Source organism: Mycteria americana, chromosome 8, assembly GCF_035582795.1.
Source record: "Mycteria americana isolate JAX WOST 10 ecotype Jacksonville Zoo and Gardens chromosome 8, USCA_MyAme_1.0, whole genome shotgun sequence".
In the NCBI taxonomy this organism is placed as follows: Eukaryota; Metazoa; Chordata; class Aves; order Ciconiiformes; family Ciconiidae; genus Mycteria; species Mycteria americana.
This window is the reverse complement of record NC_134372.1, coordinates 39,062,026-39,089,975: the sequence shown is the minus strand read 5'-3', so window position 1 is coordinate 39,089,975 and position 27,950 is coordinate 39,062,026. Positions and strand designations below refer to the sequence as shown.

The following is a 27,950-nucleotide window of genomic DNA, read 5'->3' as shown; positions in this document are numbered from 1 at the left end:
TATTTATTGTAAAACATGTTGATAAGATATATATAAATTTAACAAAACATGTTATAACACTTCGTGTCTTAGTTCAAAGATTATTCCTCCTTTCCTTATTTTGCTTATGTGGTCAAGTTGTCCTATAACTATTATTTCTAAAATACAACTCGGAAAGTGATTTTGTGAAGTACTAGGGGCAATTTATTTGCTGTTAGCATCCTAGGCTGACTAATTTTCTGATTAATCAACAGAAAGTCATATCGATATAGTTAGCCTTGTTTTGAAAGGCTAGCTACTAGCTTGGTATAAGCATTATGAATATTTTGGTATGTGGGTACATTGGAATTAACTTTTTTTTAACTTTCACTGTGTGTAAGTGAAGGTATTCACTAACGCACAGTGGCCAAATCAGGTCCTCTCTGCAGGGTGAGCACCCAGCCAGCTGAACAGGGACAGATGTTCCTTCCACGCTCCATGGGGATGTGGTTTCTGGGACTGAAATAGCTTATTTTGGGGTAGGCAGAAGAGTGTTAGCATGTGGCTGATGAAAACGCAGATGTGTACTTGTAACTCCCTGCAGCTCTGAGAGGGCATGGCTGTGTCAGACTGCAACCTCCAGGCTTGGGACGAATCCTGGAAACTTCTTGTTTTTCAGCACTTTGGAGACAGAAAAATATTTTTTCATTTTTCAGGGAGCTGTTCTGTATCAAAGTGCTTTTGTAGGAGAATTTGTGCGTGGAGGAACATTTTGCCCTAGCAACTGCACAAATTGGGTATAATTGATAAAAATATAAAAGAGGGTTATGGATAGTGCTAATTAATTAAAAGTATAAATTTTGACCACTGCCATTGTGGCCTAGATGGACATCTGATCCAATAGGCCATTTTTATTTTAATTTGTTTTGTGTGAGAAATGTTACAGAATCGATGGCAAACAGATGACATATTTCATTGTTGCAAAAAACCAAACAAGTTTAAGTGAAGTCCTTCTCATAAATATATGGTGTCAGATGAGAAGACTTCCTTTGTAATAAAACCCTGTAATTTAAGACTTTAACTTAATGTCCACAGATACTCTCCAAGTCTCAATAATTGCTGGAAGTTAATGCTTTGCTTTGCAAACTGCCCTGAATTGCAAATCTGTTGTATTTTAAGGTCTTTATCTAAAACTTCTGACAAATAAAGCTGTTTCATTGCAGTGGAGTACTGACAGTCATATTTAAAAGCCTTCCCTGCAAAAGAGGTTTTCAACCTATATTGTGTAAAGACTATATGTTTCTAATGCTCTTAAAAGTAATGTAAAATTGTCCTCAACAAGAAATGTATGGTTATAAATTCTGACGTACTCTGTGCACTACCCTGACTATAGGAAGCAGAGTCTGCAACATGGGGGATATTTAATTTAAAAAATTGGGATAAGGGTCGTGAATTGTATGCTAGAAATAGAAAATAAGATTAGAGGTTATGTTTCAGGCATGGAGCTGTCTCTGGGGGGGGAACAAAACAAGGTTACTTCAAGGTTTGGAGCCTGGTTGGGGGATGGGGAGAAGGGAGGAAATCCAACAGTGGCTAAAAATGGTGCCTGAGGAGGTTTGTAATAATATATGAAATAGAAATGGCCAGGCATTGCCTTGATGCTTAGTGTTGTGTATTATAGCATTCTCCATACCATCGCATGCTGGTGCCAGATTAGTCATGGGCAGTGCTTGGTACCAGTGGGGTGGTCTGGGCTGTCAGCACACCCTCTGCACAGGCAGTCCTGGTGGCAAAAAGGTCGCTTTTTCTAAATCTCATACTTAGGAAATATATTTGAAAGGGTCTGGCCAGATCTGTAATGGATGCATCAGCTGGTATTGAAACATTGCTTAAATGTATTTGGCATCTTTGCGGTGTCTTAACGGTTGGCAGAGCTGTACTGTGTTGCAATTTCTGCAGCAGAAAGCCCTTTGTCAACATTAGTTACTGGGAAGGAGTGCCAGCATGGCTTAAATCACTTAAACATCATCTAATGTAAGTCTAGTCTTTCACGTTGATAATAATTTTTAAGTAAAATTGACACATCAGAAGATATCACTTAGAATTTTCAATGTTTTTTTCCAGTCTTCATTTGTGAACAAAATTCAGCTCTGTTAATGAATATTGAGAGACACTATTGGATGTATTTAATTAGGTATGAAGTTAGGATCTTCCACTGATGCATGTGTGTGATATCTTGGACTGTTGGTACTAGGTGCTTCAGGGGGGAACACACATGTGAGTTTTCAGAAAGATGTAACAAATAATAAAAGTTTAAGCTTAAGTCTTCAGGTTTGCTTATGGATGTTTGATTTCTACTGAATAGATTAACCACATCATGTTAATTTGTTTTATGGATTAAAACATAACATGTTTCTCTTTCAAGATGTATTATACCAGCATAAATATCCCATTGTATCTTCTGCTGGGCAAAAAATTTCTTGCACAGCTAACTGCAGAAATTTTGGCACGTAACCTGGTGACAAATCATGCCCATGATTGAGGGCTTAGTTATTTATATAAAAGTATTGGTACTTCTACTTTCAGGACATGGTAAGGTGGTTTGTGCTTTATATGTTGTAACGTAGGATTGTTAATTATTTAACAATTGATAATTTTATTGGGAAATATTTGGGGAGTTCTTTGAGGAATAATTTTTAACATAAGAACAATGCATTTTTTTAAAGGAAAAATCACATTACATTAGTCAGATCACATCAGTATTTATCTGAGCATCAGTTTGACTGTTGTATGCCTTTCCATGCCGTATACGTAATGTAGCAGCTTAAAGCCGGAAGCTAGAGAAGCTATGCCGGCTGCTGAGATGTGCCAGCAGAATTCCATGTATGCATTTGTTAGCAAGTAGCTCTTGTGTGAAGTTATTTATATTCCTTGGTAGCATCTACACTAGATACAAAACCTGAGATTTATTTTCCAAACGTGTAAATTTATTTGTATTGAAATACATTAAACTTCATTATTAAGAGTGTTAACTCTGTTTTTAAAGAAGCAGGAAAACAGTAGTCTGTTAAAATATTAAAATTTTTTGCTTTTCTTAATAAAAGCAAAATAACTTTAATCAAACTAGTCTTCCTAGGAAGAACATATAAAATGCAAAAATCAAATAATTGCTTTAAAACCCAGAAATTTCTTACAGCTGTGTCAGTGTAAGGAATGGGTAGAGAAGACCTAAGATTCCTCTAGCATTCCTCAGCCTTCAGCGTGCAGCTTTTTGATTTTTAAGTTGACCTATGGCCTATTTTGGCATTTACATTGTGTGGATAAAAGGCAACAAATTATGCTGTGGGCTGAAATAGAAAGCAGGATTACTGAAGCAGCTAATAGAAGGTGCTAGATACTGGAGTCTCAAAGATGTAAGCTGTTGCCATTGTGTTGAAGGTGGGGTGATACTTGCTGGAACACAGGGGCTTGCTGAAGAAGGGCAAGAGGAGAATCCTTTTGTCTCCGGTGCTTACCTTGTGTTTGAACCAGTTGTTAATGGCATTTGCAGAAGGTTGAGCAACTCGGGGAAGGATTTTTTTTTTTTTTTTAGTTGTCTGCTGTGTAAAGCAGGCAGAGCAACTAGATAAGCGCTAAGCTTTGGGTGTTCTTGAAGGGAGAAAGGTTACAGTTGGCAAGATTTGGCTATATTCTTCCCTTTTGATTTGTATTAGAGATCTATAAACTGGAAGGGTGCTACATTTGATCTTGTAACTAATCATGTTTTGACCCCAACTATGCAGGATGAGTTAGTGCTATTTTAAAAATCTCATCTATATTTAATTAAGACTTATAAATTCTGGTCTTAATGAGGAAGAGAATGCTGTGCCAAAGACACACAAGCAGCTTCTTTGATTAGAAAAAATGAGGAAAGGTTATGAAGTATGCATGCTACCATTTCTACTTTTTTGATCTTTATGATCTCAAATTACTTGTCACCACTGTTCCTTCATCAGCTACAGAAATTAGTTCTACATAATCTAATATATTAAAAACCATAGATTTGTTAGAAATAAAGCATTCTGACAGTTCCAAAAGTCTCCTGTTACAAAGATCTAGTTCAAGAATTATTTTTAGAATTAAGGTTAAAACTATTCAACTACTACTGTTTATGAAATCGCTATTTACAGTGGTATTATATGATGCTTTTGGAGTATTATGTACACACTAATGTTTGGTTTTGTTATAGGAGGGAGACTGTTATTCACACTGGATTGCTCTGGTTTATTCATATCCTGTGACAGTGAATCAGATATTGCTGTCTATATACAGACTGAATTGCCAGCCAACTTTGGGCCCAAATATGGTAAACATAATTATGTTCATTTGCTATAAAAATACATTCTCCTTAGTTTAACATTTTCATGATTACAGTTTTCTGATAATTCCATAATTTTCAACATGAGAGGGATATGAAAGGCCTAATCATCATGTCCCTTTCTTCAGTATAGAATATAGTTTGTTTTCCTGGGCAAGACTCCAGCTGTTCAGTGATGAATCTACTGCTACTCAAATACAGTAAGCCCAGAAACCCTTTGGAAAGTCTGTTCTCAGAATGCAGGAGTTGTGGTACAGAGACATGAATCTGTATTAGCTAGATGACAAAAAAGCTCGTGGCTGCAACTGTCATGAGACAGTAAGTGTGTGTGCTGATGTCAGTTTTTCTGATATGTACTCCTGTTTCCTATTTTTGGAAGTGAAATTCATATCATTTCAGAATACTTAATACTTCTCAAGTAGGAGACTTTCAGTGAATGAGTTGGGGGAGAAGGCCAACATTAAGATAGATAAGCTTCTACCATGTACTGAAGAGAATAAATATTAGTAAATATTGGAATAGGTTTTAATTTTGGTCACAAAGAAATAGTATGGTAATATACTTATTAAATATGAAAAAGTGACTAGTTTACATGTGGAAATAACATGCTAATAGTAGCCACTTAACTTATATGAGTAGGTTAGGATTAGTATATTTAATGCAACTAAGAAAACACATTTGCAGGGCTTTTTCTTTCTCTTTTTTTGATGTAGTCTAGTATCAAAAGAATGTAGACGTATTCTGTGGCAAGTGTTGAGAATTCAGAAGAAGCATAGTAATTTGGGAAAGGAAAGATTGTTGGTGTTGAGTTACTCCAAATGTTTTGAAAGCTTTCATCATTCTTGCTGCAAACAGGCAAAAAAAAAAACCTCATAAAGGCTTTACAGGATTTTCTGTACATAATCTGTCTTATGTTTCTAGTACTCAAAACTTCCTTCTTCATAGAAGAGCTTTAAATGTGTAGAGGATCTGTGATTTTTCACTGCCTTGAAAGATGACTTTTGTCTAACACTACTAAAATAATTAAAACATGTACTGAAGCTACTCTGAGTTTGGGTTTTCTTTTTAAAGTTGCATAGCATCACAAACTCAGTTAAAACAGTCTAGAAATTTGGTTTAGGGATATTTATTTCAGTCGAAAAATTAAAATGTGTATATGCTAATAAGTGTGAGTACTGTGGCATTTACGAAATGTAGTATCTGTTTGCAAGAGCAGCAAAATGACTGGAAGCCTTGTCTGAAAGTTAAAAGCTGATTTATCGATGAGGAAATACTTCTGTTTCCAGACCAGTTGTAAACAGTACGTCACTGTGATATACGGCTTTCGATGTTCGCTAAGTTGGGGTGAATAAGAAGATAAAAGTGGCCACGCTGATTCAGACTTCAAAATTGATCCAACTCAGCCTTCTTTATCCCATGGAGGTTATAAATGGATACCTAGGGAAAGGCAAGAACGGGGTGAATTTGTGAGCTATATTAATTTAAAACTGTCTTCAACTATTTGCTGCATATAGGATTTCTTGAGCTTGTGGTCAGTCTATTTAGTAAGCCAAATGAGTCCCTCTGGAAGAAAGAGCGATAAGGAGACCAGAACTGCACGCTAAATTTGAAGTGTGGGTAAACCATGGATTTATGCAGCGGCATAATTACATTTCTGGCTTTCCCAACGCTGCTGCTTCCTTCCAAATTCCTTTGCAAATAATTTGTAACATAAGATTTACACTTCTGACTCTACCATTCAGCATTGGGGTGACATTTTAGCGAAAACAGCCAGTTGTAACACCATCTTCCTAAATGGTAATGATCAGACCAGAGCCCATAATTTTGTATGTGAGACTAGGATTGGTTTTCACCTGTATGAGCTGATAAATTTATCCATAATGAATCTAGTATCTTATTTTAGTCCCTCAGTCCGGTAAAGTTATGCCATTCTTTGTGTGTGTGCATGTGTATATGCATCTATATATATAGTAGTGCATGTAGTATGTCATGCTTAAACGCTGTAGTATGTGACTTGGGCTCTTACTCCCACTTGTCTTTGCAAGTCTTGTTTAAGGTATGATTTGTTTGGAGCAATAAAAACTTCCTCAGAAGAACCTGAGTTCTGAAAGAAGATTGAAGGTAGCATTTATAGAATGCCCTTCAATTATTTCTGTAAGTACTTTGCCAAAGGGTGGGAATTATTTCCATTTTTCTATATGCAGGAGCTTTTTGTGTGGTATTTGGGTCTATGGACAAATCATTTTAAGCCAGTAGGAATAAAGCTTTACGTAGAGCCCTCTGCTTGATTTCTTGATCTACACTGACTCAGCAGTAACTAAGCTCTTCAAGGCGATTTCCTAAACCTCTTTAACAAATGTTAGTAGAAACTTTTAGCACGCATTTTACAATGTGTATTAAAAACCTCTCTTCACAGTGAATGATACTGAAAAATACATATGGCATTTGCTTATGTTGGAAAGCTGCAACTCATGATTTAACAAGGTACTTGAGTATGTGAGAGATACCACTAACTTTACTGGAACTAATCATATGCTTAAGTCCATTGCTGAAGTGAGCCCAAAGATTAAAGTGCTTCCAGGTTTAAGATGTCTACTATGAGATTATAGGATTGTAGGGGTTTTTTGGTGTGGTATGTTTTTTTGTTCGTTGTCATACCGTGTTCCCTCCCCATGTGAAAGCTGGTCTTCTGCAGAAACATGGGAAATCATGATTTTTGTAGATATCATTACAGAACTGAGAAACAATTATATTTTGTTTTCTCTGTTAAGTTTTAACAAGGAAATACCATCCTAGACTCTTTGTGCTTACTGTATTTAGAAGTGAAACTGTAATCAGGAGTGACAGGGTGAAGAGGAATAGTCTAACATAGGTGGCTTCTGCTGTAGCTTAGGAAGACTTTAAGTACATATATGATGTGCTGGGTGAGTTTGCAAGGAGACTTGGGAGGGGAGGGTGGTGGTGGTGGGGAATTATCTCAAGTGGCCTTAACTGGACCATGATGCATAAGCCTAATGAAGTAATATTCCTGTTCCACATGCTTTAATTGAATATTTCTCTGGTTCAGCCTTTTCTTCCTGCCTTCCCTTCAGCACAAAGTGAAATCTGTGGCTGAAAAAGGCCATTTATAGGAATAGATGTTAACTTATTCTCAAGACTTTTCTAGAAACTGTCAGCTCTCCATCCCTTCCTTGAAACCATGGCCTTCAGTTCTTCACTCGGTTTTGAAGAAAAGTATTTTTTCTGATGGCTGGCTTTGTGTGAGCAGGAGTCTCTTCCCAAGCAGTCCTGCAGGTAGTGGCCAGAATCAAAGAATTCTGTAGGTGATCTATTCTGGGAGGCAGAGCTGTGCCTCTTCTACAGAAAGCTTGTGCTGTTCATGCTCGCTCTTGCTGTGGTCCCATGAGCCTTTTCTTCATCTTAGCACGTTATACAGCTCTGAGAGAGCAAGAGTGAGTGTGCTTGTGGCTGATGTTAAGTGCACCCTTTTGGGAGATGAGAGATGGAGCCTTGAGTCTCCTCTGGCTGGCAGTCACATTGCATGGGAATGTCTCATGCTGTGTGCAGATGCTTTGTTAGGCTACTGTATCAAAAGAATGGACATTATTTTCTTTTTCTTCTCGTCTATACCCACAGTTCTCTTTCAAAAGGGAACTGGTCCCGCTTTCAAAATAGATAGCGTAAGTACCTATTGCCAAGGGAGGATTGAAACGGTGATCCTGATCTGACACAGGCATCTATTTTTGACATTCAGGGAGGCACCCAAGTCTGAAAGAAGGTCTGGTTTAACACATTCCTTTCACCAGCTTTTCCTTTTGCTGTCATATCTTATTGCTGAGACTTGAGTTAGTGCTATTTGGTGTGTTAAATGTTTTACTTCAAACAACATGTAAGAAGCCTCCTGACACACTGTAGGCTCTGCCCTGGAACAGTCCAGCTCGGTAGACTGACAACTCGGAATCTGATTCAGATACACCTACCTTCCATGTGTATTTTAAAGGGAGTGTAGTTATACAGTTCAGGGCTATGGATTCCTTCCTGGAGGGTTAAGGGTTGGAAGTGAGGTGATGTAGTGCTGAGCAGCCAAGACCCTCAGTCCTTACCTAGCTCCAGAAAGCTGACGTTCTTCAGCCAGTTCTCTCTATTTCTGAGTGGTTTTCATGACAGTCTTTGTTGATTTGTTTTTTTGGGGCAGGGGATGGGGGTATTTTTGTATTTGCTTGTCATTTAGGGCATCCAGCATAGATGTGCCTCTAGAGGATTTTTCATTATAAGTGCAAAAGACACAAAGTGGCACAAATAAGTTAGTAGCTTTCTTTTCAGGAGAGTAATTTTGAAGGGAAAAAAGCTCTAGACAAAGACATAATAAATTAGTTCAGAGACTGTCTATAAATATTAGGTAAATATTTCATCAGTTAAATGGGTCTTTGAGTTAATAAAACCAAGTTGCTGGAGCCTTCCACTTAGGTTTAACAAATCTCCATGCTTCTGTTTGTAATTGCTTCACTGGTAAATGAGATCAGTTTCTGTATTAATAAGTTGGTATGTTTAGATTTGTATACACTTAAACAGGATGCTCAAGCTAATGATTCTAGTGAAACTACGCTAACTACATAGTCCCTGTGGAGTATGTCCTGTGAGCTGTGGTCCCCAACCGGTGGGAGGGAAGACACTGAATCAGTTTTAACACTGCCTATTGACACCAATCCAACCCTGGAGAGCGGGCCACGGTGTCAGGTATTAGGAGGGGGAGACACTGGAAGGAGGATGTTTCCAACAGGCACTTCATGGGTTCACCAAGGGTTGGCTTGCCTATTTTTTTTTTGTTTTGTTTTGGTTTTTTTTCCTCCAACTGTTCTGGGCAAGCAGCCAAAAAGGAATCCCAATAAGCAATTCATGAGCTAACAAGAACTAAAATGATATTGGTATAATAGGCTATTTCTGTCTCTCTTCCCCTTTCTCCCCCTGTCCTCCTCTAATAGGAGATTTTACAACCTGGATGACAAAAAAAAAAAAAAAAACAAAACAAAACAAAAAACAACCAAAAAAACCCCCAACACACCAAACAAAAAAGTCATACAGGAGGTGCCTGGGTCTTCTAGTGGCTGCAGCCCACCCTGTTAGAAAGGCTATCAGCATTGAAAAGTGAGGTCAGTTTTCCTTTCTGGCTTTGTAGCCTAAGTATGGGCACCTGACCAAAAGCAATCGGGATTTGGTGACGTGTGTTGCCTGCCAATAGGCTGAGCTACTGGGACGTGCGTCCTCTCCCTGCTGGCACTCGCGGGCTGCTGGGGTTTTTGTCGTGTGCCTGCATCCTGATGGCTGCGTGGAGCGAGTCCTGAGAAACTGTAAGCCTCGTTTGCCCTGATGGTGAAGATAATGGGACTTGTCAACCCTTATAAAAGCATTTGCATGCTTTAAGTATTTATGATGTGTTGGTATGAAATTACAGATGCAAAATAACTTAGTTGATGTCAGAGATTAATGCGTATTTTCTGCCAGTCAGCATTACTTGGAGATGGCTGTTCTTGTCGACTGAAAAGTTTAATTTTCAGAACATAGTTTCAGCTTTTGTATTATTCTGAAAAGTTTTATGTCCAAGACAGTGTTTAAAAATGAAAACAAATTTTAAAAGCCCACATACTTAATTCTATGCATTTTCTTTTTATGGATGGATTGAATATATTATATGGTTGTCATTCTTATGGCAATTTTAATATTAATAGATGTGGTATATTAATTGAGTGTGGTGGAGATGTTGAAGTCAGAGTTTAACTTCTCAGGTTATGAGATTTGTTACTGAAATTCTAGTATTCCTTATATTGAATCTCTGGTATGTGGATTCCAATTTCTAGTATTTTTGAATGGGTATGTTTTGTAAATGCTAAACACACTCTGTAGTTGTAGATGTAATCCATCTTCAGTTTGGCATAGTGTAAAATGAATCAACTCCCATTTAAAAATCTGTAGAATACTATATTGATGTCTGGCTCAAAATCCCCCTCCAGAAGTAGTTGGGACTACTTGACTGTTTTTCTTAACCTGTTTATTTACGAGGTTCCTGAAAAGTTTATTTGGAGGAAAGAGTTTCCACCATCTGTCTTAGGCTACTAATTGTAGGTAAGAATACAAGTGAACTATCTAAAACGAGAAGCAAGAAATAACTGTACACCACACACAGCCTGTGCCTCTTCCCTCCAGATGAAGATTTGGTATGGTTCATTTGTGCCTTGAGCACACTGGTACAGTCTACTTTTACAAGGCCCCTACCTGGGACTAACTTTCCATTTCTCCTGCTTAAGTACTGTGTCTGTGCTTTTGTGTAGACTACTGGTTTGAAACGTTTTTATAGTTGGGCCTCTCAGTGCTGCCTTCTCCAGAATCGCTTGCTGTTGTCTCTTCCATCCTTCCTATTGCCTTCTCCTTGCCTCCGCCCTTGCCAGTGTGGTGCTTAAGGTGAGCAAAGCGGCAGAGCCTGCCTTGTCGTATGCTGCGTGCTCAGCTTTGGGTCTGAGCCAGATATCGTTACCATCCGGGGGTCCCTGCTTTAGGCCACTGGGTTTCCTTGGCCAGGACGTTTGTAGTTGCGTTGCGAGGTGCTGAAATGCAAATTGATGTTGCTTGGGCCTTGGCTGGTAACTTTTTTGGTTCTGAGCTAGCTAGGGGCGGGGACAGTGGAAGACTGGTCTTCAGGAAGTAGCGTATGGGCACTTCCCCTGCCATTCTGCTCCCAGTTTGCTATTCAGATGTTGAAGACCATTTGGGATACTTTTATTTTTTTTAAGGTATCCACATTTGGACTTTGGGTGGCCTGGCCAGGTGATGGATCTGATGTACACATTAGTGACAGCAGAACTTGACGGTGGAATGATGCCTTTCTTAGCGGAGTAGCTTTTGGATGTGCACAAGATTTGTGTAACTAAGTGTGAGAGGGAATGGGTGTGTTCTTGACAGGAGCCTTTGGCTCTAGCAGCTTGCTGACCTTTTGGCCTTGCAGTAGGCTTTGTTTGTTCAGGCTTTTCCCTAGTAAGCATCTGGCTGTTCTGGGTTGTTTCTTTTGGAGTTACTTTTTTTGGGACATTAATTGAATTAGTTGCTTTCATGTTTGATTGTTTTACATGAATGGTGCTTACGATGTTACGTTCATCATGAGATTTGGAATCTGTAGCTCATAAAATTAAAACCAATGTACAATATCTGGAAGTGTTACCCCAAAAAATTTAGCTCAGGTATTTTGGATCTTCTTACTCATATATGTAATATTGCACATTCACTGAAAGGACAACAGAATTCATAAATAACACCTTTGCCAGCAATTTTTAAAATTGATATCAGAACTCTTTTTAAAGCAGGAAAAATGATTTTTTTGATCGAAAAATTTTTAACCAGTATGGCCCGCAAAGCATTCATGTAAATGAAGTTGGCTGAAAGGAAGTTGACAGTATGGGTAATTGTGTAACTAAACTAACTAGTGATAGACTTGTACATTTTACTCGCTGCTTCCTCTGCTCAATTTCCTGTGTGGATTCAGGGAAAAAAGTTTCCTCCTCTTCTATACAGGGTAATCCCAAATGGGACGGATGGGGGATTAGACCCCTTGTTGCTGGTCCGAAACTGAACCTGGGAGGTGCCAAATTCCATTTGTCTGAAAGTCTTCCCTGTTAATTTGTCTCTTGCAATCAGTGAGGTTGGAGAAAATATGTTTCATTTTTCTGGGAAGTATCTAAGCAAAAAATTTTGGATGTTACATTTATAAAAAAAAAAAAAAAAAGAACAGTGAACTTAATTTGCATATGCATTCATTTTCATGCAATTTCTGTTTCCTCTATGCAAATGTGGCCATTTTTAGAGCAACTTATGCAGATGTCTGCTTGATTCTCTGTGGAAGTTCAAATAGTTCAAACTAGTAGCAGTTCCTTAACTATCGCATTAACTCCATAAAGTGAGAACTTAAACAATGTGGTGAGCTTTTTTGATAGTGTTTTACAGCTTTCAACAGGATAGTGTTCAGTGTGAAGCTTGTTTTTATACTATATATTAGTTCTATTTATAATGTTTAATGGTACATGAACAACACTTTTGGCCTTGATTACATAAAAGAAGGAATAAAATTTTGTTATTTGTGGCATGCTAATTTTCTTGATACTTTCTACACTTGATTTCTGTGAATATTTCTGTTTTCTGCAAAATGAAGTACAAGCTTAAGGTTTATATTTTGGACTGATAACATGCTGTTCTTGTATCACTGGAATGAAACACTGATTCCCCCCCCCCCCCCCCCCCAATATGGCAGGAGTTAGATTGGCACAAAGTTCATATAGTTACAGTATTGAGCCCCCATTTTTAGTCTGTGCACCAAGAGCAGCAGGGGAACCATAGCATTGGGGCAGGGAGGGGAGAGCGTGGGAACATTCTCTGCTTCACTTCTTCAGGAAGAGATGCAAGAGGAGGAATGTTTATCTTGTACGTAGCATGTTGGAGATCTCCTTATAGAAAAGTGTAAGACGTAGCATTGCCCACATGCCTAGTGTTGAGAACTGTAGCTTTCCTCTCTCTAAGTATCTTTTTAGATGCTGAAGATATAAGCTGTCCTCTTTAAGCTTTTGTGTTGATTTTATTACAAGTTGAAGAATTGAATAAGTACCTGCAGGTTTGACTACGAAATTGTCTAGAAGTAAAACACAGTGATTTATCATGTTTGTTTATAGCTGTAGAGAATATGAAAACACAATTTTTTTTCCATTCATTGCATTTATGTTCTTTTAGGATGTAGTAGTTTTATGGATTGGCTAAATACCAGACTGTTTCAAATGATCAGTTCAGTGTCTTAGTTTGATCCTGAAAGGCTCAGTGTGTAATCAGAACCACCAAATTGTAGTGCATCTCCAGTATGCTTGTCTAATTCAGTACTGTATAGCTTGAAAACCCCTTCTTCTTAGCTTTTTCTACTTTTGGTGCTAATTAACATTTAGATGTTTCACGATCTTTTCTTAAGTTCCTCTGCAATGTGAAATTCATGTCTACTTAGGGAAAATAATCACCAATTTACTTATACAATGCATATAAATTAACCAACTCTTTTGTTCCATCTACATTTATATGCAATCAAGAAAACCAATTTAATCATGCTTTCTACTGTAAGGCACCATAGCTTGTAAAGCAAGGAGGAAAATATTTTCAGCTATGCATATGATATCAAGACCTCCTAGAAAATTCCATTTTTAATGGGTTTATTGCATTTTGACGCATTCAGTGTGAATATTGAGAGAAGTATAAAGTAGGAAAGAAAGTCATCAGCTTAGAGTACTTCAATAAGGGATACTGAAATGCATATGGGAACTTCTGCTGTGTTTTATCTGTTTATCACGTTTTAAAAAGTGGGAATACAAAAGAATATTTGCTCAGAACCATCTGCAGCAATGACTTCCTGAAAAACTTGTGTGTCTGTTGTTTTAGTGGGTGTGAGACTATCCGGCTCTATATGTTGTTTTGTCCTGCTGTGTCTTGCCTGCTTCTTTATCTGTGGGAGTTTTGTGTCATATGTATGTGTCAAAACACATTATGTGAATGAATTGATGTCTTGTTTCTTCAGACAGGTGGAAATAAGAAGTTTTGACTGAAGATAAAATCCTTTATTCCCCAACTATTTTGACAATATTAATACAGGTTTCATATCTCAAATATAATAGCTAAAGGAACATTTTGGTGTTGAATTAAAGGGCTCCTTCCTGTTATATCTGGGTTATTATTTTAAGTGCTCAAGGAAAAAAAACCTATTATGAATTACTGTTTGATATTAGCCTTGTACGTCGCAATTGCTGCAGTAAGGAAAAGAATGTCCTCAGTTGATCAAATCAAGTTATGTGTATGTGTAGGAGAGGGAGAGAGTGGCCTAAAGTGTGACTAATAGCTAGGACTAGATAAACTGATTGAACAAATTGTGTTCCTCTACATTATACTTTCCTTCTGATAATATCCTGACATTGTTAATGAGTGTCTTTTGCAGTCTCAAGAAATAGAATGTTTCTCTCTCAAAGCAAGGAACGCTGTAGAAGGTTACCTGTTCAGGATACTAGCATGGGGTTTCCCACCCTAACCTAGCTGGTGGGATAAGAGGTAATTAGGTCAATGCAGTTCTGACTCTGGCACAGAAGAAAGGAAGATGATTGAGGTGGAATTAGTTCACAAACTGTAAATTCATAGTGCATTAAAAAAAAATCTCGTCACACGGGTGTGTATAAATATATATATGTGTGTGTTTATAGAAAATGTGTATATAAAGATAAGTGAGCTCCTAGGATAACTGTGACCATTGTATGCATATATGACTCCAACCTGTAAACATGATCATGAGATGCCAGGCACTGTCCAGTTCAGAGCTGTGTTTGGCTAAGGGTAAGGGCTTAAAAATCTTCATGCCCTTTTCCAGAAGCTCCAGTTCCTCCAGCCTGGCCTTGAACGTCTCCTGCTGCAAACTGACCCTTGCTCACTGCTCGGGCTCTGTTCCCCTTCCTACAAATGCCTTCAAGAAAGCACTCTTGGCTCTTCAGCTACACCAGGGTTTGCTAATAGGAGTGGGGCAGTACTAGAAGCTGTATTTCCTCCCTGCTTTCATGTCTGGTGAGAGTGCTTAGGGCAATCTTTTAGGCAATTCTGCATCATATATACCTTGCATATGATAGATGCTGTCTGTCGTCTGAAATGGGATGTGTGTGTTGTATTTTTCAGCTAATCTCAGTTAGGATATAGACAGATTTGTCTGCTGTTTTACTGAAAAAAAAATTAAGGACCTGTATCTGTTGATTTAGTAAATTATTAAAGTGAATGGGAGTCTCAGATTTCTGCAATAAATTATGGTGTGTGAAAAAAGTTTGACTTAATTCTTAAATTATTTTAAAGGGATGAGGTTAGAAAATGTGATTAACTCCCCCTGAGCTCTGCATTAATAGCTTTCCACTGTTCTTAACTGTATAAGGGGTCGCACTGGGGATTAACTATAGTCTTAAGTTTGACAGTCTAGCATGGGAGAATTAATAAGAAAATATTCCGCAGTGTTGAGTTTAGTAACAGGATGACACCAACTTGTAACTGCCTCTTAAACCGTCAGTGTGACTCTCCCTTCCTTTTGATCTTGTGTATTGTTGACAACGTATACCTAGAGAAGTATACCAAGACGCTGCAGGAGTTAAAATCTTTAACTTCATTTTTCTATAACATTTTAAACTTTTTTTTTTTTCCCCCCTTAACAGGAAATGACCTAGAGGCCTTACAAATACATTTGTGCATTTTTGTTCTGAGTCTACAATTGAGGGCAAATGCAGTCTGGAAGCACCACTTCTTAATGTTACAACGGAAACAACTACCTCAACAAATAAGGAAAGGGGAGGAAGGCTTGCAATAATAAACACTCTAATTTTCGATAGCTTATACTTGCAAAGTCTTCTGTAAAGAGTCCATTTTTTTTTTTCCCTTCAGTATTAAGAAGAGACACTACAAGTAAACTAATTTGGCAGACTGGATCTGTCAAGACATTTGAAGATATCTGATCTGCTGACATAAGGATTTGCTTTTTCAAGGAAGGAGCCTCTGCACTGCTTTTATAATCGCTGTTGATCAGTGGTTTGCTCCACTTTTCCTGATATTACTAATGGGAAAATTGTGTTAAGGTATTGCTTCTAAAACTATTATTTGCATTGACAAAAATAACTTTTGTAGACTTAACAGCAAGTGACAATAATATGCTCATGAAGAAATCATAGGCGATAACTTCTCTGCTCCAGCGTTGCTTTTCTGTGTGCAGAGTGGAATACCAAACAAGAGACAGAGCATTATTAAGATACTTCGGCTTGCTTTTTGAGTACAGTTTATAACTGCAGCAGGGCTGCATTGAACACTGAAAATACGAAGTCAGCAAATCGGCTGCCTTTCTCACTGCTGATACAGATTATACAGACGCTTGCCTTTTTGAAATGCCTTTTGTGAAACCTATGTACACAGTCCTCCACTGTTACTGTACATAACTATATATTTGAGGAAGGAATTTGACAAGTGATTGTTAATTCAAGAAATCTTTGGACAAGCACTCACTTATGTATTGCTGTAGTGCACAAGAAAGCAAAATGGACTATAAGCGGCGCTTTTTGCTTGGCGGGTCCAAGCAAAAAGTGCAGCAACACCAGCAGTATCAAATGCCTGAGCTAGGCAGGACCCTGAGCGCACCGCTGGCATCTACAACCCCAGCATCCCCTTTGGTCTCCTCAGCTGCTGCGGGCAGCTGCAACCACCCTGTGTCCCACACTACTCCGATTGCAGACATCCAGCAGGGAATCTCCAAATATCTGGATGCACTCAACGTGTTTTGCCGTACGAGCACTTTCCTTACAGACCTTTTCAGCAGTGTATTTAGGAACTCGCACTATTCTAAGGCAGCTATGCAACTGAAAGACGTGCAGGAACATGTCATGGAAGCAGCGAGTCGACTCACAGCAGCAATAAAACCAGAAATAGCAAAAATGCTGATGGAACTGAGTGCAGGAGCTGCAAACTTCAAAGATCAAAAAGAGTTCAGCCTACAAGACATTGAGGTAAGTTACCTTGGTAGATACTGTTTTGCATGTGAATTTGTATTCCTTCTTAATTTGACTTGTCTTCAAAATCACTTCTACACCAGAAGTTCTCTCTGCCTTGCTTTGTGTTTGTGGGTAATGCTGGTAAAAAGAGAAACTCTTAATTTCTTATGTTTTCTTCTTGAAAGTGTTAAGCCATTTGCAGTGCCTGACTTCCAACTATGTTGAATTAGGTATTTAGTAGGTATTTCTGTATTAGAACTTGTACTCTATTTAAAGGTTTCATGCAATAAGAAAGATGAGTTACAATTAAATTGTACTACCTATATAATTCTAAGTGGTAATCTTCTATATGATTTAAATTTATAACCAGTGATCCAACAACTTCTTTCTTCTTTGAGAAAACCATGCTTAGTTTAAAAATAATAATAATGCAAAACAAAAAAACCCCAACACCTTGCCCCTCCACACCAACTAAATAAAAGTTTTCAACAGTTTTCTGTTTTATGTTAGCTAGTATTTAGAATGATATTAAGCCAGCATTTTCTAAATTAACCTATATGTTCCTTAGTATTATCCATTCTGAGGGGAAACCTCAACACTTGGGAGTGGCGTATTGTCATCAGTGTCATGTAAAACTGCGTATTAGTTGACCAATAATCGAAATTTCTGTAAAATAATGTTTTATCACTCTTCAAAACTTTTTAGTTTTTTTGAGCTGTTGTGCTTAAAAGGAAAATACCATGCTAGTGTGAAAGATTTGTGCTGTAAAAATTTGTCATGACTTTGCTATAATTTCTGTACACTGGCAGCAATTGCCCAACAGTCAGAATTCAGCGGTTTTGAAGTTGAGAGGATCCCCAACTCTCATCATGTCTGGCTGGGTATTTCTGGGTATTTCTCCTGCAGTAAATGTCTTAATTATGTAACAGGCAGTGTTAAGTGATAGTCACATATGAATCCTTGGTGTTTTAAGCAGTTCCTTGTGTTTTGACACATTTCTTTACAGCAGTCTTTGCAAAGTTATTCCTACAGAATTCCATCCTGAGTGGAAAACTTATTTTTGAGTTCTTCTATTTTTTATTTATATTTCAGATAACTTTGTAAGGATGAATATTATACATGCATGCTAATCAAGCATTATCTGCTTTCTATAACTGCACAACTTACAGATGAAGCAGTTAAGTAGAATGTTATTTGTAGTACATAATTGTAGTGAGAAATATGAATGACAGTTTTCGGTGTTGTGTACTTAGTATAGAATGAAGTAAGATTGGCTATATATTTGTTACAAATGTCTTCTGTAGACTGGTATTTTTGAAAACTATGTAATAACATCACTATGTTTAGCTAAGGCTGTAGGGGAAAAAAAACCCCACAACCTTTTTCTTAATTTAAAAATCAGTGTGAGTTTATGTAATTAAAGACCTTGATAATACCTGTGCTGAAAGACTTTCTAATTAAAAAAAGCAAAAACATACAAAGCACTACCTGTCTTCTAGGGTTTTTTTGTGGACTTTGAAACTCTGTCTTGCAAGGCGTTGGCAACTGTCTGTATACTGCTTTTATAACCTAGTCAAGCAATTCTAGGTGCTAATTCATACCCTGCCCCACACATTGTGTGGGGAGGGTGCTTCTTCAGCAGTGAGTGACATTCATGACCAAAAGCAAAGCATTGTTTGCATAAGTTGGCTGCATGTCCTGCCAACTTAAAGCAAAGGTAGAGAAACTTGCTTTGGCCCCTGTACAGACCTAGCCCTTGTTCCTGAGCTCCATGTGCACCTACAGTGCTCTCTTCACCAGGCAGCTCTATGGTAGGAACAAATGTAAAGAGAATGCAGGCAAAACAGCTGGATTGCTTGGTTTGCTTTTTAGACATATCTTGTGGAAATTGACCACTTGTCATTGTACTTTTCTTACACCTTTTCTTAAAACTGCAGCTTGCATGTGGCTTTAAATAAAGTCAATATGCAAGAGTTATGGGAACTTCTGTGTAGTGAGACAAGTATTGCATTCTGCTTTTGCTTAAGAACCACCAAAATTTAAGGATTTGGCACTGACTCGCATGGTTGTTTTATAAGTCAGCCAGGGAGCATGGTTTAGATGACTTAAGTATATGGGCAAGCTAGTTGGATGATTGTGCCCAGGAAGCAGTTGCCAGTTGCTCACTGTCGAAATGGACCTTGGCAGAGGTCAGTATAGAGAATATATTTAAGTTTGTAGGTGACTTGAAAGTAGATGATACAAGTATGCTGGAAGACCTGCTGAATTAAAAATAATCTTGAATGGAAAAAATGAGTTTTCCAGTTGGGGTGGAATTCAGAGGGGAAAACTGAATGTTACAATATTTAAATAGAAATTTTCAGCTTCACAAGTGGAGCCCACTGGGCAGCAGTTCTGAAGAACATTTCTAGTGCTTATGGTAGTCGTATGTTGAGTAGGAGTCAGTGTTGTGCAGTTGCAAATAATAAATCAATGTTGTTGCTATTGTGCAAAGAGGCAGTTGTCATGTATTTAACACGACTATAACCTGCAAGAACCATAAAATAAGCATTCAACTCTCTTCACTTTGGTTATTATGGCCTTAAACACAACAGTGCACCCATGCACCACTGCTGTTGCACTTAGAGAAATAGTGAGCAACTGGAGAGACACCAGAGGAGAGTAGCAAGAGTAATCAGACATCCAGGAAATAGGACTTCAGAGGACAAATTGAAAAGACTGACTCCCAGAAGAGAAGACTTAAGAAGGAAAATCAGAATTGTCCAGGTATGTAAGAAGCTGCCAGAAGATGTGGCAGTGTTCTGTTCTTCATGTCTGCGTAAGGTGGAGCAAGAAGTAATGAACTTAAATTTCAGAAGGAAAAATTCATATTAGATGTTGTGGAAGTACTTTGTAATGTTAGTGAAGCACTGACGTGGATTGCTACAAAGGGTAGGGAACCTCCATCATGAAGAACTTCCAGAACAGGTTAAACCTGCATCTAGCAAAACTGATCCAGGTGAAATTCCTCCTTGGTTGGGACAGTAGGATGACCTTTTGAGAGCCTCTCCTACTCTGCTTTTCTGTGATTTGAAGACTGAGCTATTAATGCTGAAAATTTAATTGAAAAGAAGTGTGGTTTCAGTTTTTTCCTCAATCTATAGAAAAGTTAACGTTTCATAAAGCTACCAGTAGGATTAAAAAACTTACGATGGAAGCAGGAAAATATAAAAGGGCTCGCCTGACTTCATCAGAACTCACTGACCAGGGGAAACAAGGGGAAAAGAGTGTGAGAGGCAGTGGAATTTTTTCCTTGGAAAATACAAGGGGGGAAATACAGTAATAGCTAAAGTTGCTTTTGCAGCTTCTCTAGTAGATGACTGAAGGAACTTAACAACTCTGTCTGAGAAAGAATTGAGAGATGGTTGAATATCTGAGTGGCAGCTCAGCAATATTCTATGAATAGGTACTCTAGAGCCTCTTATTTGAGGGATGGAGTCTGGTATTATGGAAGCAGCAGGAGGTGAGTTGTAATTCATGGTGGGGTGGGAGGACAGAACCCCAAATTCATGAGAAGGGCATGAGAATGAGGGTTTTTCTATGCATGAGCCCAGCTAAGGAAAAGTGCTTTTCCTAAGCCTTTCTCAACAAAGGCTGTATGTTTTGAGGAAGAATGAGAAATATAGGCAGAGCAGGCTTGGCTTTAGAAATTTAGGAGAGTGCTATAGCTTTTCTGAGGTGCCACGCATTTTTATCTAGTGTAGTGAGCTCTAGCCCCCAGGGAAGGCAATATCGAGAAAACTTCAAGTTCTGATAAACATACGCTGACTTCGATTTGGACTAAAAAAGGTTGTGCAACCTGGACTGTAGCAGCAGTGGGTGAGGTTTTTAATTTATTTATTGTTTTTTTAGCAGAACAGAGCTTGCTAGTTCAGAGCTGTCTGCCAATATGTGCAAGAAGGTGACTTCTCTTGATCAGAGTGTTGGTGACAGATGGAGTTTCCCAAGGTTTCTTAATTTCAGAGATGCAAATGCTAATTTTTATTTTCTGCCTTTCTTTTTCCCCTTTCAAAAAACTTTGAATTCTCAGGTGTTTTGTGCCTGTATGGCTGAGGAACAGCTTGGAAATCAGGGGGAATGAGAGTGTGTTTTATGTTAAGTTTTCCAGATCTGTTGTTAAAGTTTTTGTAAGCTGGAAGAATGCAGTAAAACTGTACTTCTGTTAATAAAAGCGTTAAAGGAAATCCTGTGGGGGTGAAAAAAAAATTAAGACTGGAAAAAAGTTTGTGTATTTCCTCATCTTTTGTGAAGCTTTGCGGCAGCCTCAGTACTGCAAAATACGAAGAATGAATCTTGGTTTAGTTACATGGAGCTTGTGTATTGTCTTAAAAGTGGTAGCAATGACATCTACATTTTGCCTCCCTAAACAAAAGGGAAGCGTGAATGGGCATGAGATATTTACTTGGATGCTCTGTTTTGTATTAAATGGAGATAATTTTTGGCTTTTATGAGGATAAAATAACTGAAGATTTTTGAACAAGAAGCTTGTGGGACAGATGTCTGAGTAAATATAAAATGTAGGCTTTCCTTAGCAAACATTGTAAAGCCCAATTTAAATACTTTAAAAAATTATTATTATTTTTCCTGTGATTTGCAGGCATTGGCTTCAGACCTTTCTGAGTTGAGGAATTGTTAGTAGCAAAAAGCTGCTTGAAATCAGTAGAAAATGCTATGGCTTGCTGGAATGACATTGTACTCTGGTCTATAATCCCATGGTCTGCTCTCAGATCTGCTAGCATTGTCTTTAGAAATATTTTGTATTACATTTTAATTGCTGCTTTTTGTTTTTAAAATGCTTAACACTTAAATGCTTTTTTGCTAAATTATAGTTAGCGTTTTAGTAGCTGTCAATATCACATTATCACTGCGGGGCTTTTAGGTTGACAGCGGAAATGAGTCTGTTAGGTTGCCCGTATCTCCTAATACTGTAGATGTAAAGGTGCAGCTTCTGCTGGAAGCTAGTTTATCTTGTAGGTAACCCTTTTTCAATGAGCAGGATCGTGTCTTCCCTTGGAGGTGTTTTGGTCATGAGATCACTCTTCCGAACTGTGGGGTGTTGCTACGTAGTAAAATGAGTAATATTCTGCCCACTTTTAGTAATATGTGGGAAAGGGGGTTATCTCATAACCTGGTACACCGGTTTGAGTCATACCTCATTGTTAACTTCATTATGTTGCTATTTTAATCTGGTCTCTTCAGTGGGTAGACAGGTTGTGCACAGGACTTACTGTTACCAAAGCCATTAAGAACTCTGTTAAGGGAAATGAGGGTAGTAGGAAACCACTGAATAAGTATGTTGCGGTGTTTTGGTTTTTTGAGGGTTTTGTTTGTTTAGGGAAATAGCCAAAAAAGGGGGGGGGGGAGAAAAAATTCTACTACATAAAATGGTACTTGGAACTGCAGGTCAGTGTTTGTGTCAAGTTTGGAAGACTGACACTGGTTATTTGCTAACTTTATTAGTGGTAGTGTTCTGTTTTAAAGAATCTGTTGTATAAGATTTGCTTGCCAGAGAATTTGCATGGCATCACTGTTTAGCAGTGAAATCTAGTAATTTTATGTGTGCACTTTGTCCAGTAAAATATTCCAAAGCTGATTGTGTACCTTCATTAGGAGGATAATATGGTACCCAGTAACCTCACACTGCATCTCCACCTGATGATCCTGTTTGTATGTAACCAGTTTGATTAAACTTATCACCTGTTTCAGAGACAAGGAAGTCTGAAGTGAGACCTCCCCAAAAAGTCCCATTGCTTCCAACTGCCTAAACAGGAAGACAGATTAGGTAAGGTTATTCAGATGCTGAGATAGATAGCTGTCCTACCTGGTAACAGGTTAGGAAAGTCAAGGTGCTAGAGCTGTATTTCTTGGGACAAAAAGTTTGCAAGCTGAAGACCTCACTGTATGTGCAATAGAAATTATTCTAAGGAATAGTTTAAGAAAACACCACCACTACTAAGAAAAACTTACTAGTTGACACCTGTGATGATTCCAGTCCATCTTCGATTACGACATAATGTCTAGGTTTTAGTTTGTTGTTATTATGGTCTAAAGCAGGAGAGTCAAACGCTTCTGCATGGGAAAGTAGGGAAACATAAACTTGAAAAAGAGCTGGTGGTATCTCTAACTGTGGAAAAAAATGCATCCATATGCTAATATTGTTCTGCAGATTTCGCAACAGAGATTTGGTATATTGCTGTACACACTTGGGTAACTGCTGGCCAGCCCTGGCTGTATTTGTTAAACTGGTGGCGGTCGTGCTTCTTTCCCACAGTTAAGACAGATTCAGCTCTCTGGAAGAAAATCCTCAAGAAGTGAACTTTAAAGCAAAGTGAGTTTGGCATCTGCAGTGAGTGTTTAACAGCGCAAAAATCCTCCACCACTTGGATTTTATTTAAGCAGTTAAAACCATCCTTACCCGTTTCTGAGGAAGACTGAAATAGATTATTTTTCAAACAAAATAGAAGTTCAGTAAAGCAGATGTTATTATTTATCTTTACTGTTTAACATTGTAAATTATACTAGGAATGTTGTGTGCTGCTACTTAAAAACTAAATCACTTGTTTATTTTGAGTATTATTCCCAGGCAGGGGAAACTTCAACCTCTGTACCTTAAATATTCTTTGAAACTTAATCGGCTTGAAATTCCTAATGAGTCCTAGTTTCTTCTTCCCCTGAGAACTGCATTCTTTGTACACAGAAATATTCAGACCACCAGTTGTCTTTTCCCGCAGTTTTCTTATAAATCTTTCTAATCTTGTAGCCAGGAAAGTTGGAGTTTCATTCATTTTATCATTTGCTGACTGCCTTTTTAATAAGGCAAACTCCACTTTCAGAGGTCAGTCAAAGTACCAAAAATGTTTAATTTTATGCCTTGTACAAAGAAGGGAAGTGAGTGAACCAGAATGGAATGTCAAAAGGAGTCCGGATGCAATGGAAAAAAGCATTGCCACCACTGGTTCTTCTGAAGTAGATAGTTAATGCATATAACTGTTTGTGTGACTACAGAGTCTTGCCAGTAAGATCATTGTGTCTGAATATTTTTATCCCAGAAGAATGTAGCTGAAAATAAGCCAGATGATTTATTTGCTCCAAGGCATGATGGCTTTTTACATTATCTGTGTATTTTATGAATTATTCCTAAAATGGAATTCAAGTTGAGTCTCTTTTAATAAATCAAAGTCAAATACACATTTTAAACCACTTTGTGTGACAAACTCCATAAAAGAAGCAAAACATTTTGAATAGCTTTTAAATACTTTCTACAGTAATCTGGAAAATACTTGCTTCTCTGCTGCATTCTAGTTATGCTTTGTTGTAAGCTTTCGTCCGCCTAGGAGAGCGTGGCCCTGAAGGTAGATGGAGCACTCCTGTTGTGCTGCTTTGCTCTCCAGGTTGTCCTTCTGGATGATTGCACTCCTGGCTGTTCTTCCACGTGTGGTGGCTGCATCTAAATACTCAGTTTGTGTGACTTGCTTTGTTTCGCTTGCAGTAACTGAGGCATATGTCTGTCTTCAGTCAGAATTCTCATTAGCATTGGTATGAGAGAGGGAGATAAATGGGGGATGGAAAGGTGCAGGGGACAGAGGTCCAGGATGTGGAGCCCAGCTCCGGCTGGCAGAGGTGGGCACCCCTTCCCTGGCACAATGCTGGTGCTGCCCTCAGCCCAGTGAGTACGGGGAGGGACCGGCAGCCCTTCGCTTCCCTGCCTTTCCCTTTCCTTGGGCTTTCCAAGTGAGTATTACATGACCCATTTCAGTGAAATATTCTGTGCAGAAGACTTGTGCCGGCATTAGCGGCTCTTGTCAGACAATGCAAGTGACAGGACTGCAACTTTGTGCATGCATTCTGCAGCCACTATTGTATTCTAAAAATGGCACTGTGTTGCCACTGTATTATGTGGCAAAATGTTTTTCATGCTTATTACCGGTTATTGCTCTGCTTGGACAATAAACTGCTGGATTAAACTTTTTCTGATTTTTATGATACTGTTTTAAAATGATTCAGATTTTTTTTTGTTTTGAGTTTTGTAGCATGAATTCAGCTAGGTCTATGTGCAAGTTGGTTTTGCTTTTGACTTTGTCCTTGTGATAATATGTTACTCCCATTTTTGTGTTGTTTCATGTGCTTGATACTGCTAAGTAACTTAACAAGCTTTTCATTCTTCAAATAACCATAACTTGGGTGTAGAAGTAAAAATGACATGGGATCAGTCTGATCTCCCCTCAATTCATAGAAACGAATGCTCACGCACTGTTACCTTAAGTCAATGGTTAAATATTGTGTGGTACTTATGATCTGAAGCATTATTTTAATTAAAAAAGACCTGAGTTTAACTTGGTTCCTTACTCCAAACACTGAACAAAAAGGAAGAACAGAAACTTCTGTGAAATCTATTTGCTTGAGACTAGTTTGTTTCTTTTCCCGCAGGTACTTGGGCGATGTTTCCTGACGGTGATGCAGGTCCACTTTCAGTTCCTGTCACAAGCTTTGCAGAAGGTCCAGCCAGTGGCACACTCTTGCTTTGCTGAAGCCGTAGCTCAGGAGAGAAAGAACGTTAGTGGGGCTGGAGCCTCAAATTTAAGCCCCACAAATGAGCTAGAAGATGCAATAAGATCATGGAGAGGAGCAGCAGAGGTACGGATGTCTTGCTGTAGGGACATCATATTTAGTGAAGTGGCAATTTGATTTAGTGAAACCTAAATTCAGCCTGGGTGCCCTAATAAAGGAAGAAAATCTCTGATTTTGAAGACATGCTACATTTGAAGGGGTGAACGTGGTGCAGTTAGTTTCAGATGCTAGAACTTGTTTTACCTATATGGTGATTATACTATCTTTGCCCTGTGGAAAGTTTTCTTTGTGATATGATTGTACATAAGGGGTGCACAAACAGTGGAAACAGCTTTTTGTTATTAGTAATGAATGAACAATGTTCAAATGTGGTTTGGCAGACAGAGGGAATATAAAAAAACCATACAATAAGTCTTTGCAAAAAAATCTTGATGAAAAATAATTTAGATAAAGTCTATTTCTCTTAAATTTTGAGCATGGATTCTATTTTAAACTTAAAAAATCTTTGTGGTAACTTTTAACACTTTTGTCTTCATGCTGTTAAGCTTGATGTTGCTTGATCCATCAGTTGTTGGAATGTTAATCATATTACTTAAATGTACCACTCTCTGGACTTGTATTTTCACAAACACTTGCCATCTGTGGAGTCCTTACTTTTCCTGCTGGAAGAAGTACTTTACGAAGAAAATTAGTTTTATGAGCTTTTCTGCTTTCCCTTGCACTATTGAAGTCTGCAGACTGATAGATCAAAATGGATTCAGACACTGAGTGCGTGGTTTCCTTAAATTCAAGTAACTTGGAGCATGTGTTTTTGAAGTCTAATTTGGCAGCCCACACAGGCTTGTTAATCATCTTGACTGGAAATCTTGTCAAGGTTTCCATTTATCAGCTAACATCTGCAAGGTATATGAAAGCAAACAAGTTTCCTTTAGAACTATGAATGCAGAGGAATTATTTGTAATTTTTACTGCAGCATAAATTTATTTCACTGGATAAAATAAGGATTTGGGAGTGCTTTAGGTGTATTACAGATAATTGTAACAGGTCTAATCCTGGTATAGCTTTACTCCGTTTGCATAAACCCAGTTAATTTTATGTTTTATATACTTAGTTCCTTAAAACTGTATTACAATTTCTAGAAACGCCCTGCAATTTTGTTTAAAGTTTGTTTAAAATGTGGTTAAAATTAAACCTGGGTTTGCAGAATCTGGGACCTTAACTTTCTTTTTTACCTCCTTAACAGCCCACTTCAGCTATTTCTGTTAATAAAACCTGTATTTCAAAATAGAGTTTAGTACAAGTAGTACACTAATCAAATCCATTATTAAACATACATGGGGAGGAGAAGAGAAAAATACAGACTTTCCCTAGTTCCAGAATAACAATAGAAGAAAATTCTCAATTTTTATGATTGACTAAAATAACTAATCTGAAGTATTTATGTGGGGTTTTAGGATAGTATAAGAAAAATCTGTGCTCTGTAAATAAACAAAATCTCTCTCTCTTATAATTGTAGATAGACTAATATGAAAGTCATTTTGATAGAAGGGAGATTTGCAATACTGAAATATTTCCAAATTTTTACTTTGTGGAGTGGAAGGTAATCCATTATTTCCATATAAGATCAGCCTCTCTGGCAGAAAAAGACACTGCTGTTTCAGAATAAAGTTTAAGATTACACTTTGTCAGTAGCTCAAAACTATTTTTCTTTTTTAAGATTTTTCACTTGGAAAATGCTGTAACTTTGTCAATAAGGTGAGCAATGTGTCTGTCCCTTGACTGTACTACCAAAAATGCCCAATTTGGACATCCTGCTTTAGAGCAGGACTCCTTCCTAGACTGAAAACTAAGCTGTATCTGAGGCCTTAAATGCAGTTGAGAGTAGGTTTCTATTTGTTTTACCCTGCTCAGTAGTGTAATATTTTACAGTTAAAACTAGATATTTGGCTTTTCACATTTCTTATTTTTCAAAGTCATATTACATAAAGCTATTCTTTTGCTGTGCTAAGTTGATGTTACAGTCTTGTGTGGCTCTTCTCAAATTGCACCACCGTAATCGCCCTTAATTTTATAAAATACATCTTCTTATGTACGCAGGAGTCTTTGCACACATGATTAAATGTATCTTCTGTTTCCGTGGCAAGTAATACCCTTTATGTTGAAGTTACAAGTCCCTTCTCTGGTAACCATAGTCATCATGTGGCCTGTGTAACAGGATCCTTAGTCCTGAGAGGGAGCTGAAATAGTAACAGCAAACAATGTTGAATTAAGTTGTTAGCCAACACCTATATGCCATACAAATTACATCATATTTGTACTTTCAAAGTAGCCGTAGAGGTTTAATAAGTTATAATAAATAATCTCCTCCAGATCCTTTCCACTGGGTGCTGCTTCTCATCTCCTTTATAATGTTTTAAGCTCTGTGGGGGGTTTTTGCTCCTTTTTAAAATTTAATTAAG

At 37.9% G+C, this 27,950-nt stretch overlaps 1 protein-coding gene across 2 annotated transcripts in view; it reads left to right on the top strand.

Moving 5' to 3' along the window:
* Positions 1 to 27,950, top strand: part of GARRE1 (granule associated Rac and RHOG effector 1) — a 61,121-nt gene that overhangs the window by 13,263 nt on the left and 19,908 nt on the right. For both annotated transcript variants that reach the window (XM_075510783.1, XM_075510782.1), the window contains exons 2-3: positions 15,565 to 16,899; positions 25,351 to 25,557. In XM_075510783.1, the coding sequence (XP_075366898.1) occupies positions 16,405 to 16,899; positions 25,351 to 25,557 (702 nt within the window). In that variant the 5' untranslated portion in view covers positions 15,565 to 16,404. The remainder of the gene's footprint in view (positions 1 to 15,564; positions 16,900 to 25,350; positions 25,558 to 27,950) is intronic.